This window comes from Dasypus novemcinctus, chromosome 2 (genome assembly GCF_030445035.2).
Source record: "Dasypus novemcinctus isolate mDasNov1 chromosome 2, mDasNov1.1.hap2, whole genome shotgun sequence".
NCBI classification, from domain to species: Eukaryota; Metazoa; Chordata; class Mammalia; order Cingulata; family Dasypodidae; genus Dasypus; species Dasypus novemcinctus.
The window spans coordinates 186,088,863-186,101,633 of NC_080674.1; the positions used below are offsets into that span (position 1 = coordinate 186,088,863).

At 56.1% G+C, this 12,771-nt stretch overlaps 1 protein-coding gene across 1 annotated transcript in view; it reads left to right on the forward strand.

The window, feature by feature from the left end:
• The window catches only part of HRH2 (histamine receptor H2), a 49,975-nt gene extending 38,124 nt beyond the window's left edge, over positions 1–11,851 (forward strand). The window contains exon 3 of the mRNA XM_004449008.4: positions 8,920–11,851. Coding sequence (XP_004449065.2) covers positions 8,920–9,097 — 178 coding nt within the window. The 3' untranslated portion in view covers positions 9,098–11,851. The remainder of the gene's footprint in view (positions 1–8,919) is intronic.
• The last annotated feature ends 920 nt before the right edge of the window (positions 11,852–12,771 follow it).

The following is a 12,771-nucleotide window of genomic DNA, read 5'->3' on the forward strand; positions in this document are numbered from 1 at the left end:
TGTACCAGCTCTCTGCAGGCACGGGCGAGCCTGCCTTCACAAGGAGGCCCCGGGACTCGAACCCAGGGCCTCCCATATGGTAGAGGGGGGCCAGGCGTCTGAGCCACGGCCACTTCCCTCTTCTGTTCCTTTTCAGTGTTCTCTGTCTTCTTTCCTTTGTTTCTCCTTCCCCAGGTACCTGGACTCTGGCAGCTCCTGAAAGGGTTTAGACCCTGAGTGGAGAGCTCCGGGACGCAGGCTGTGTCCTCGGCGGTCCCAGGGGCCCGAGGTCCTCCCTCCTGCCCGAGGTCCAGGGCAGGGTTCCGCTTTCTGCTCAGGGCCGCGGAGTAAAGACGTGAGCCTTTGCAGCCACAGGGTCTGTGTCCACAGCTCAACTCTGCCAGAGCAGTCGTAGACAGTGTGTGGATGAATGGAGGTGGCTGGTTCTAATAAAACTCTGTTTATGGACACTGGACTTTGAAATTCCCGAAATTTTCACACGTCACGAAATGCTACTCTTTTTAGCTTTTTTTTTTAAAGATTTATTTTTTATTTATTTCTCTCCCCTTACCCCCTCCCCTCTCCGCTGTCTGCTCTTTTGTGTCCATTCATGTGTTCTTCTATGTCCACTTGCATTCTCGGCAGCACTGGGAATCTGTGTTTCTTCTTGTTGCGTCATCTTGTTGTGTCAGCTCTCCGTGTGTGCAGTACCATTCCTGGGCAGGCTGCACTTTTTTCACGCTGGGCGGCTCTCCTTGCGGGGCGCACTCCTTGTGTGTGGGGCTCCCCTACGCATGGGACACCCCTGCGTGGCACGGCTCTCCTTGCGCGCATCAGCACTGCACATGGGCCAGCTCACCACGTGGGCCAGGAGGCCCTGGATTTGAACCCTGGACCCTCCATATGTTAGGTGGACGCTCTATCAGTTGAGCCACATCCGCTTCCCTCTTCTTTTTTAGTTTTTATTTTTCCAACCATTTCAACAAAAACAGGTTGTGGGCTGGATCTGACCCGCCGGCTATATAGTTTGCCAAGCCCTGGCAGAGGGGAAAGAAACGGGCTCGGATCTCAGACCCGGTACTTGCTGGCCCTGTGACCTTGGGCAGGGGCGGGCCCTATGACCTTGGGCAGGGGCTGGCCCTGTGACCTTGGGCAGGGGCGGGCCCTGTTACCTTGGGCAGGGGCAGGCCCTGTCTGAGGCTCGGTTTGCTCATCTGCTCCAGGAGGATTGTGGTGAGGTTTAGCTAGAGCCTCCATAAGGCACAGGGCCTAGAGTTAGCAAGTGGTAGCTTTCCTCTCTTCCCCGACCGCTTGGTAAAGGGGCAGCTAAAAAGGCCAGGGCAGACTCTGAGGACTCGGTCTCAGCTGTGTCACAGAACTGCCCGGGGCGGGCTCTGACCCTGAGCCTCAGATCCCTCGTCTGAAAATGGGAAGCTTGGATCAGTCTCGAGAGACCATTCCAATACTGTACACGAATGCTTAACAAAGGAGAGAAATTATGCCAAACACCCAACTGTGTTTGTGTCAAGAATCTTCTGGCAAGGGCAGGGAGGAACGTGTTTTTCATAATAATGAATCACTCTCTGCCTGGGGCAGCAAATTCAGTAAACTGTGTATTTGTCACGACTGGAAGCTGCCAGGGCAGGGGCCAGGGGCAGTGGGTACAGGGGAGGTATACGGGTGGGTCTGATGAGAGAGTGCCCTCTTGGCAGGCCAGGGACCTGGGTTTCTCACTGCTTCTGCCACTGCAGCTGTGTGATGTCGAGACGATCCTGTCCCTCTCTGAGCCCCAATTTCCTCATCTGTAAAAGGGAGCTAAATCTTCTGGTGACTGTCACTGGCTCCCCTGAAGAAACAGAGATGGGCCCCAGGGGTGCTCATTAAACCCGCAGCAGCTGTTTGGGGCTGGAGCATCAGGGAGCAAGAATGGAGTGTGCCTGAAACCTCCTGGGCAGGCACCCCCATATCCACTGCAGGGTACACACCATCCCTGAGGCTCTCTTGGGGTGTAAGGAGCCACCCCTCCCTGCCCAGAGATGAGAAGGGACCATTGAGGCAACTGCCAAAAATTTGGCAGGTGGTGCCGTTAGAAGACCACTGGCTGCGTCTGCTTTTCCTGATTCTGATGAAAGCAGGAAAGTTGCGTCCGGTAGGGTGGGCCATCCCAAGTCAGTGACACGGAGGCAGGCCCCGGGGTGGGTGGCCGAGCAGTCCCCAAGCCCGGAGGACTCAAGGAGCTTGCCCTTCCCACACTCCCTGGAGGCGCACAGAATAATTATAAAGACTTCACTAGCGGTGAGACCGAACAGACAACTGGAAGTCAAAGAGAAACCCCACGTCCACGGCAAACTTGCCAGTCCCGGGAGCCACGGCGCTGCACTCCCTGGCTCTCTCTGTCCTTGAGCAGATGCTATCTTAACACCAAGGCCTTAACCATCTCACTCTTGTCTTCCAGTCCACGTTGTTTCCCAAGCGGTCCTTCGCTCGCTTTCAGGGGCTGCGAGCCTTCCATTCCTACAGCCATGCACTCGGCATTCGCCAGCGGCACTTTCCAGAGAAGGTGCAGGGCCTAGCGGAGGGGCCAGGGGGGCAGGGCGACGTTTGATGCGCGCTCAGAAGAAGGTGAAGCGGGGACGCTGCAGGGCCGAGAGGGTCCCTGCTTCAGCCTGGGAATCCAGGGGAAGCCTCCTTGAAGGGCAGGAGTCTCGGGCTCCGCTGCATTGCTCAAGTCAAGTTCTCCACGCTGAGGGCTGGATGATGTTATTCTAGGCACAGGGACATGTGCAAAGGCCCTGGGGAGAGCCCTCACAAGAATCAGGAAGCTGTTTAGCCTCACTTCTGTACACCTCCCTGGTATGCTGGTGGAGGGATCTTGGGCTTGTTACTTCCCCTCTCTAAAACCCTGTGTCTTCCCCTGAAAATGGGGCTGACAGTTACAGCACCTGCCTTCCAAGGCAGGGGAAAGGATCACTCGAGTTCTTGCAGGTACACGGGGAAGTTTAGAGCACAGGCCTGAGGAGGCCCAGGTGTGAGATTCCGTGTTTCCCTCCGCTCGGGTAGCTCCCGGGTCACGAGTCACGGATGGAGGGAAAACTTAAGTTCGCCGTGTCAGGGGAGCTCGGTCATTTCCAGTTTCGAGCTTTGTCCCATCCCAGCCCCAGCCATCAGCATCTCCTGCCGGGCTTTCGTGACTTTGGAAGTTGAGCCCAGTGAATTCCGAGTGTGCCCCACTCCCCCGCCCCAGCTCTCAGGCTGACCCAGGTCTGCCTGGCTTCTCTCCCTGCGGGAGGCGGGCCCGGGACACACCCGCCGCGCCTGGCCGGCCCCTGGGTGCTCCCTGGCACGCGGACACTCAGCCTCATCCTCCATGGGCCTTGGCCTCTGCTGCAGGCCCCTGGCCCCCCACGTAGGCCCGTTTCTGGGGCTCACTCTTGGTCCAGGGGGATTTTAGGGATCTCCTACCCACGCTTTGGGGCAGAGAAATTGGGGTACGGGGGGATGCAGGAGGCCTCCCCACTGGCACCCGCCAAGGCAGCCTGTCCCGGGGTTCCCTGCAGGAAGCAGAGCACGAGCCCCCGTGCTTTGGGACCCCCAAACTCCTCCTGCACGTCACCTCCCAGCCGGGTCTTGACCCCAAAGGAGGGGCCGGGAGCCAGGACCACGGTGACATCTAACTCTCACCCTCCTGTCCCCCTTCCCCCAAATGGTTCCCGCTTCCTCCCGGGGTGGTAGGAAGCTGCTGTTACAGGCTCTTGGAAACCACAGTTTCTGCTCCGGGCTTAAAAACCTGCCTCTGCCCGACGCCCGCAGCTGCAGCCTGGATGGTGGAGGGCAGCGATGGTGACACAAGCACGGGCGAGAAGCAACTGCGGCCCCTCCGTACCTCAAAATAGCATCCCACTCCACGCGAGAAGTACCCACACGCCACACGGCACATTAACCCACCCTTGGCAACCACCTGGTGAAAGTAACTGGTAGCTGCTAGTTCTCTGATCATAACTGAGCCTGCTGGAGTGAGTCAGACTGCCTGGGTTCGAATCCCTGCCCTGCCACCTTCTAGCTGGTTGCCCTTGGGCATGTTACTTAACCTCTCTGAGCCTCAGTTGTTCCATCCGTAAAATGGGGGTACAGTTAGTACCCACTTCAAAAGGTTTAAAGCAGAGAATGAATCTAAAGCCCCTAGAACAGGGCCTGACACAGAGTGAGACCTCATAAATGCAGGTGCATGGCTGTTTGCTGGGGCGAGTGTGGGGGGATGGGGGAGCTCCACAATGGACTCAAGTGTTTTTCTATTGTTATACCTTGCCGGAGTTTCCACATTTGGGGTTCTTTTCGTTTGTTTATTTTTAAACTATTATAAGCAATCCTAAGATGAACATCTTCCTACAGAGAACACTTTGTCTCTCTCCCATTTCCTTGGAAATTGAATTTCCAGAAACAGGACGACGGGCTGAAGGGGAGGGATATTTTAAGCCTTTTGTTACAGTCGGCACTTTGCTTTCTAGACAAACCGGAGGGGCTTCCCTGCCTCGGGTCCCATCGGAGGGTGTCACGTCCTCAAAGCCCCTTCAGCACGAGGGTCCTGGGCGCCGCCGAGGGCGGGCGGCCAGAGGAGAGGGTGGCCCACAAAGAGAAGGGGCCACCGCCCTTTAAAGGATGAGCCGAGGGCGGGAGAAGAGGGGAGAGGAGCGTTTGAAGGGCTGCCTGAGTGGCGAGACCTCATCCCTCCTCCAAGACCTGAGCTGTTCCAAAACCGGAGAGTAAATAAGAGCTCACCCCAAAAAGCCTGGCGTGGGGACGCGGAGAGCTGACGCACAGGTGCAGCACCCTGCAGGTCCGGATCGATTCCCCGCTCTGCCGCTCCCTGCCGGCTGACCTCGGGCAAACAGCAGGCCTCTCTGAGCCTCGGTATCCCCTTCTAGCAAATGAGCGTGCCCGCCGCCTGCCTCCCAGGGATGGGAGGGGATGAGCTGCTCTGCCCGTGGTAAGAGGAGGGCGGGCGGGGGGCTCCCCAGCTGCAAAGGGGAGACCCGGGCTCCCACCGGGCTCCACCACTTACTACGCCAGGGAGTCCTTGGGTAAGAGACTGAAGATCTTTGGGCCTCGGCTTCCTCGTCTGTTAGAGACAGGACTGTGGGTCTGTGTAGATGCCGTGAAACTTAAATGAAATCTCGGCTACGTGGCCGACCCGAGAGTATGCTCGGCATTCTATGGCTCTGCAAGCCTACTTTGGCAGCCGGAGGTGGACAACGTGGAGGCTTGAGGTGCGGTTGAGACGCAGGTTGGGCCCCTCACACCTTGACTTCTCCTTCACTCCATGTGCCCCAGGTACTGAAACATATACCCAGCACCACTAACTGGCTGTGTGACTGCCAGCAAGTTACCTAACCTCTCTGGTTTGCTCCTCCATAAAATAGGGAGAATCATGACACCCAGCCCCACAGGGTTGGTGTGAGGATAAAGCCGGGCCTGGGGTACAGAGGGTTGGACTTGGCACCTAGCAGGCTGGGCGCGGAGCCCCCGTCCTCCAACCCACCAGCTGTGTGACCTTGGGCAGGTCACTTTCCCCCTCTGGCAGGGTTGCTGGGAGGGCTGCATGAGCTGAAGCACGTGTCTCTTCACCTGAGGGCCTTAAAGAGGCCGCCCAGGAGATCACCCAGACCCTCTCACCTGCAGCTTCAGTTCTCCTTCCCAGCTCCCCCCTCAGGCACCTGCTGTCCCGGGGCCAGGCACTCTCTCACTGACCCATGCTGTACTATTGTTGGTATCAGGCCCCGGGCTGAGACCAGTCCTTGGTCAATTCCTGACACTCTCCGGGTCCAAAATCCTTCAAGAGCCTTCCAGTGCCTGCCAGATCGTACACAAACTCCTCAGTCAAGACCGTTGTAGTCCGGCCCCTCTCCTCTCCTCCCAAGCCCCCTCGTGCCCCTCTTTCTCCAGCTGAACTCAGAGCACAGCCTACGGCGCGTGCTGTTCCTGGGACTGAACGACATTCCCCACCTCCCGGAGCACCCCTGTCAGATGCCCACCCGCCGCTCCAGCCCAGCTCAGATGCTCCCCGCTCCCTGGAGCCTCCCTGATGCCCAGAGCCAGATATGACTGCTGTGCCCCCTCATTATGCCCACGCACCCGGCGCACGCATGTGTGTGCACACACAGGCACTCGTGCGCGTGCACTTTGGCTTGCCCGCATGTTCACACACATGGCCTCACCGATACATGCACTCACACATGATCGCATACGCCCCTCCACACCCACTCACACGTGCATACACACGCACGCACACACCTCATAAAGGACACAGTTCCCAGAATGTAGGGCACATGGACCTTTGGGACAAGAGGTCCCCCCTGCATTTGGGGATCCAGGATCCACAAGGATCTGAGTACAGCGTCCCCTACAGACAGCACTGAAACTGGAACCCGTCCCCTGGTGGCAGGGCACCCTCAGTGTGGAAAAGACGAAATTCAGATGCCAAAAGCATTTATTTAGCTGTGTATTTTAGTCCGGACACTTGCCTGCAAATGGCAGAAATCCCACTTAAAATAGGCTGCGGGGGGGGGGGGGGCAGCTGATGGGTTCAGGAAACTGAAAACCCCGAGAGTGGCTTCAAGCGTGGCCAGGTCTAAATGCACAAACAGTGTCATCAGAAATGTGCCTTTCCCCAGCTTTCAGGCCAGCTTCCACCGTGCTGACTCCACTCTCAGTCACAGTGCCCTGGTGGCCCCCAGCAGCTCACAGCGTACATCGTACCGTCGTAGCAGCCCCGGTGGAAAAGCATGTCCCTTTGCCTCTGCCCCGACAAAAAGGCGCAGGCCTAATTTTCATCGACCAGACGGAGGCACGTGAGATGCTTGCTGTCTTCTTTTTGGTCGCCTGTATTTTCTGGATTTTGTACTAGAAATATGTAATATTTCCACGGTAATATTCTTTAAGGGCTTTTTAAAGCCCGTTGGGGGAAGGAGGTAGTCCTTTCCTATCTGGAACTAGCTTTTTGATAATTTCAGGGCAAATCTCTTTATCAGAGCCATGGGCTCCGTCTCAAATGTAAAGCAAACAGCAGCTATCTGCCTGCCTGGTCAAATATGTGCAGTGCTAACATGGAAAAGGACGCCCGAAGCCTCTCGAGTGCCCAAGGGTATGACCTTGAGGTCCAGGGGCCGGCTGGGAGTTCCCTGGGGAGAGGGGAGCTGGTCACATCTACAGGGAGGGCGAGGGCGGCTCGTGGGCCCCCAGGAACCGCGGAGCCGGGTGGCACCCGCTCTGTGAGGGCTGCCCGTGACCTTGCTCAGCCGAGCCTCACAAAGTCAGGTTCAGGGCTGATTTTAACAGCTCCCGCCGCCCCCCACTGACAGACTCCCAGGGAAGCCCAGCGCCCTTCCCCCTCTTTACGCAAAGGGAAGAGGGAGCCCCAAGCTTGGTTCCTCCATGCCTAGCGCTGGGCAGGGGACTTCGTGGCCCGAGACGGAGCTGAGCCCAGATTTGGGGCTGTCCTTGAGCTGCGGATCTCCCAGCGGAGCCACCGGACAACGCTGGGCTCCTCCTGAGTTTGGACCAAGGGCGAGTGGGGATGGTCCAGTGATTTGTAGTTTAACACATTTCCCAAACTGCAAATCTCACCTGCATCAAATGGACTTAGGTCTCTTAAACTGAAATCAATTGGTGTTATTAGAAAATGTTATTAGAAAATGTTATTAGAAAGTGTTATTAGATGGAGGGATGATGCTCAAGCAGTTGAGCACCTGCTTCCCACATATGAGGTCCTGGGTTCGATCTCTGGTGCCTCCTAAAAACAAACTAGAAAACCAATTCAGGGGAGCCTCTGTGGCTCAGTGGCTGAGCACCAGCTTCCCACATACGAGGTCAAGGGTTCAATCCCCGGCCCCAGTACCTAAAAAAAAAAAAGAGAGAGAATACTATAATCATTACCATACATGGAAAACCGCATCACTTGTGAGAAACAGAAAGTACTTATTGACAGTTATGATGGAACAGAAAAATAGCTTCAAAGTCTAGCTGGATACTGTTGCCTAATAAAAGCTCCCAGCCTACCCCCTGCTCTCTCTTTGTTAAAAAGGGAGATCAGCAGATGGCAGAGAGGTGTTGGAGACATGGGGTCACCAAACTGAGCTGTTCTCTTGACCTAATGAGGCTCGAAATCGAAATGATAAAGGAATTCTAACTCATTGAGAGGAGCTGAAGGGAAAAGCTGGGCGAGCCTGCCACCCACATCCTGCTGAGGGTAAGGGAAATGCTCTCCTTTCTGAATTGTATGTTAAGTACTTTGTTAAAAAAAAAAAAAAAAAACAACTTCCCTACTCAGAGGTTTGGCGAACTTGCCTTCCCTGATCTATCCTTCAGACAGCTTGAACCAGCAGACACTAATAAACGCCTACTGTGTGCCAGCCACAGTTGCAGGGGCTGAAAGGCAAGCGCCTGTCCTTCAAGGGGTATCCTTTCTTATGGGAAGACAGATAGGTTCAGAGTTGATTTCAATGCCAAGCTGAATAAATCTTCGCAACTTTCCCCCATCTCCTGCGAGGCACATGTAGATGCTCAGAAATCATTTCATTCAGATTCAGAAATAGCAAACATTAATCAGGCTCCTACTGTGTGCCAGGTGATGGGGGGGGATACGTTTGTACTTACTGCATGTCCATGTATAATTCAGAGAGGTTAAGTGTCTTGACCAAGGGCACACAGCATGTTAGAAGCAGAGCTGGGACTTGAAAACAAGTCTCCTGGATGCTCCACCATGGGGTTTGAGGGAATAAGTCCCGCTGCACGGGGACTTCTCTGGGAGGCAGAAGGCGTTCCTCCTCCAACTCTCCCCACCCCAACCCTGCCCAAAGTCTGGCTTAAGAAAAGCAGAAGTAAGAGGCTAGACCCTGGCCCCCTGCGTTTGCTCAGGAGCCCTGACCTGTGTTTGTGTCTCCCCAGGAAGCCGGCGCTGCCCTGCTCCGCCTGCGCCAGCGACCTCCTGAGCTGCTGCAAGAGCCTGTGGGGGCCCCGCTTCCTTCAGAGGCGCGCGGGCGCGCCCTTGGGCGAGCAGACGGAGGCTGCCCTGAGGCCGCCGCCCCTGGAAGCGCTGAGGACGCTGCCCTCCGAGGGGCCCTAGACGGGGCGCAGAACCAAGGCGGGCGCAGCCCCAGGACCCCGCACCTCCTGCTCCTGGGGCCCGAGGACCTGGCTCCTAAGCCGCTGAGACGCAGCGCCACTGAGGACAGAGCCCGGCTTGACCTGGGGACTCCCGGTTCACGCAGGGGAGGCCGAGTGCTCGCGCACCGGGCCGTGCTCAGGACTCCCGGGGGAGCCAGGACCGCCCCGGCGCCGCCGCGCGGGGCCCCGCGGGTTGCGCGCTCGCGCTGGCGCCGGCGGGGAGTCCTGAGCGGGGACCGCGGGGCGTGCGGGGGTGCGTGCCCGTGCGCCCTGTGTGCGTGCGGGAGGGCGCGCGTCCTCTGAGGACAGGCCTCGCTGTGAAGCCTTCTCTCCCACTCCCTCGGGGCTTCCGAGGATGACGGGAAGGGAAGGGAATTAACCTTTAGTGAACACCTACTATGTGCCAGACACCTCGCCTGCATGAACTCCCGTGATCCTCCAAGCGCGTGTGCCGAGGGTCACCATCCCAGCTTTACGGAGATGGAAACTGAGGCTCAGGGAAGTACAGGACCTGCCCGAGCCACCCAGCTGGAAAGTGTGCCTGGCACAAAGGCGGCCCTCAGAAATATTTATTGCATGAATGAATGAATGAATGAATGGGTGAAAAGCTGGGCCTTGACCCTACACTACACGACCCCTCCTCTCGAGACAGAGGTCAAGAGGCCTACCCTCCGCCCAGCAAGGCTTAGTCGCCTGGAGCCTGGGATCCCTTCGCGCAGCGGTACTGATCCCCGCTGGTGCTCTGCATCAGCAGGGACTGGGGAGGCCCTGACTTGCCGGGGGGCGTGCGCCTGCGCGTGGGGTGCCGGGCAGGGTGCCCGCACGCCGGGGACTGGCAGGGCGGCCTCGTCGCCGCAGCGCCCTCTGCCGGCTGCGCGCGCCACGGCCTTGCGCAAAGCACGGGATCCCTTCCAGCAGCCCTTCAGTCCTCCAGCCGAGGCGGGGGTCTCATCCCTTTCCTCTTTACAGGATTGCTGACGAGACCCAAGGAGGGAGGGGTGGAGAGGGCCCAGAGAGATGAGCGCGTCAAAGGACATCACCGCCCCAGCGCCTTCCCAAGGGGCGCCTTTCCTTGCGGGACACCCCCCCCTCCCGGAGACCCGCTCTTCCTCTGGCTCCCCGGGTCCCTCCTGCTCTCCCTCCTCCCCATCCCTCCAAGCCTTAGGCACCTGGCCTGCTCTCTCCCCGGCCACCAGATGTGGCCGCTCATGGGGCTGAGGCCTGGGCCTTCTCTCCTCGCTCCATGCTCTCTCCTGTGACCTCAGCTGAATCCGTGGCCTCGGTTTTGAAGCACAGCAGATGAATCACAGAGTTATAACTGCAGCCCAGGCTCCTTCTGGGAGTTCTGGACACACACCCCCATTGCCCACATCTCCACCTGAGTGTTGCAAAGATGCCTCAAATGTACTCCTCCTTAATTCCACATCAGCTCTCCCCCAGGGCCAGCTGTCTCAGGCGAGAGCCCCGCCACCCACATTCGAGGGCGGGGGCAGCAACCACGCCATCTCCCTTCTTCTCACTCCCCGGGCTCAAACCGCTGGAGTCCTAGCTCCAGCAAGTATTCGCCCTCTGCTTGCTTTCCTCCATCTGCACGGTCATCGCCTCGGCCCCACAGCTGTCCTCTCCACCAGGACAATTGAAACAGCCTCCCGACATGTTTCCACATTCCCCACTTGCCTCTATCCCCATCCCTTCCACCCCCCACCCAACAGCCACTGTGGGCTTTCCAAACTGCAGGATCGATCATGTCGTACACACGGATAAAGCCATTGCCCGTTGGCCTGCGTGGTTGGCTCCTGTCTGTCCCTCTAGCTTCTTTCTACACCACATGCCTCCCTCCCCCTGCTCCTCTCCCCTCCAAGGCTACTGGTCTTTCCATTTTGGTTTGTTTTGCTCACTGTGTTCCTTCCAGCTTCCAGGCCTTGCACATGTCTCTTTCCAGAGCTTGACATGCTCTTCCTGCCCTCTTGGCTAGCTAACTGTGAGATCTCAGCTAAAGAAGTCTTCCCTGACCCTTCATTCTAGGTCAGCCCGCCCGCCACACACGTCCTCAGAACTTTCCTTGGAAGCCACTGTCACGGTTGAAATTTTACAGTCAGTTGTAGGATTTCTTGACTGCTGCTTCTCCCGTTCTTGAGGCCATAGGTCCTCCGTTTCTGTTGACCATTGTGTGTCTACTCCTAAAACAGGACCTGGCACATAGTAGGACCTTAAGAGATACTGGTTGGATGAATGAACAGAGAAAATAAAGAATGCAGAGAGTGGACAACAGATATTCTAAGTAGCTTATCTGCCAATAAACCTGGAGGCATCATTTCCCCCCCCCCCCCCCCCAGTGACCCCCTTGGCTGGATTCTGGTGGTAGGCGCCCCGGAATCCTCTAAATTGGACGTTCTCCAGGAGCCTGAGGCAGGTGGGTCTCTAAGTCATGGCTGGGTGGCTGGAGGCATCAGACCTTGGCTGCAGACTGGCCTGGCTCCTCCCAGGCTCCACCAGTCTGGACTCCCACCCGAGATGACCACACTCTAGCTTCCACTGTAGGGACTTCTTCAAGGCTGCTTCTGAGCTGCCCCCACCCTTCAAGAGACCTCCTGGGGTCTCTACTGGCTGTAGGAGTGAGGTACTTGCTGCCCAGAGGAGGAGCATATTTGGGGGGACCATCAAATTCATGCTCTGTGTTATCATCATGTTCCAATAAAGCTATCAGAAGAGATGCTGCCTCTTGGTCTTATTTTTTTCACTTCCTGGTAAGGAAATACCCCCAGACTTCATCATGCAAAATCTTGATTTAGAAATGGAGTCATGATAAAGTGCTGGGGTGAGGGCCAAATTGAAAATTGCATTTAAGAAGTAAAAAAGTTCTCTGAAAGCTAGGTTTCATCTTCAAACAGCACATTAGAAATGAGAGGATGGATGGGAAGGACCAAACCTTCAGCCTGCTCACCTGGGACAGCCAGGTACTTAGTAGGTGCTCAGTTAGTTCACGGAATGGATTGTCTCTGAAGTTCTCAGATTCAGAGATACTTTTGTGAAGTGGGAGAAAAAGACCTCCTTAAGATGGAAAATACGCCAGTGGAGGAAGCCCACAATAGAGAGTAGGTGCATGAGGTGCAAATACGAAACCAGGTCAGGAGAAAAATTCATGGCTTATGCTCAAGGGATCCCAAAGACACCAATGAAAGGTGTTTGTTTTTCTAATTTTATTCTGGTGACATGTATACAACATAAAATTTGACATTTTAAGCACTTTCAGGTATACAATTCAGAGAGTCCGTTATGTTCACCACGTTGAGCTACTGTGACCACCCTCCATGACCAAAACTTCTCCATCGCCCTGAACAGAAACTCTGCACCCATTAAGTAGTAACTCCCCATTTCCACTTCTGCTGCCTTTGGTAACCTGTCGTCTATTTTGTGTCTCCATGAATTTTCATTTCCTAGTTATTTTATAAAAGTGAGATCATACAATATCTGTCCCTTTGTGTTGGGCTTGTTTCACTTAGCATCATGTCCTCAAAGTCCATCGATGTTGTCGCATGCTTCAGGACTTCGTTCCTTTTTAATATTCCATCATCTGTGTATGTCACATTTTGTTTATGCATCCATCAGTTGATAGACACTTGGGTTGCATAT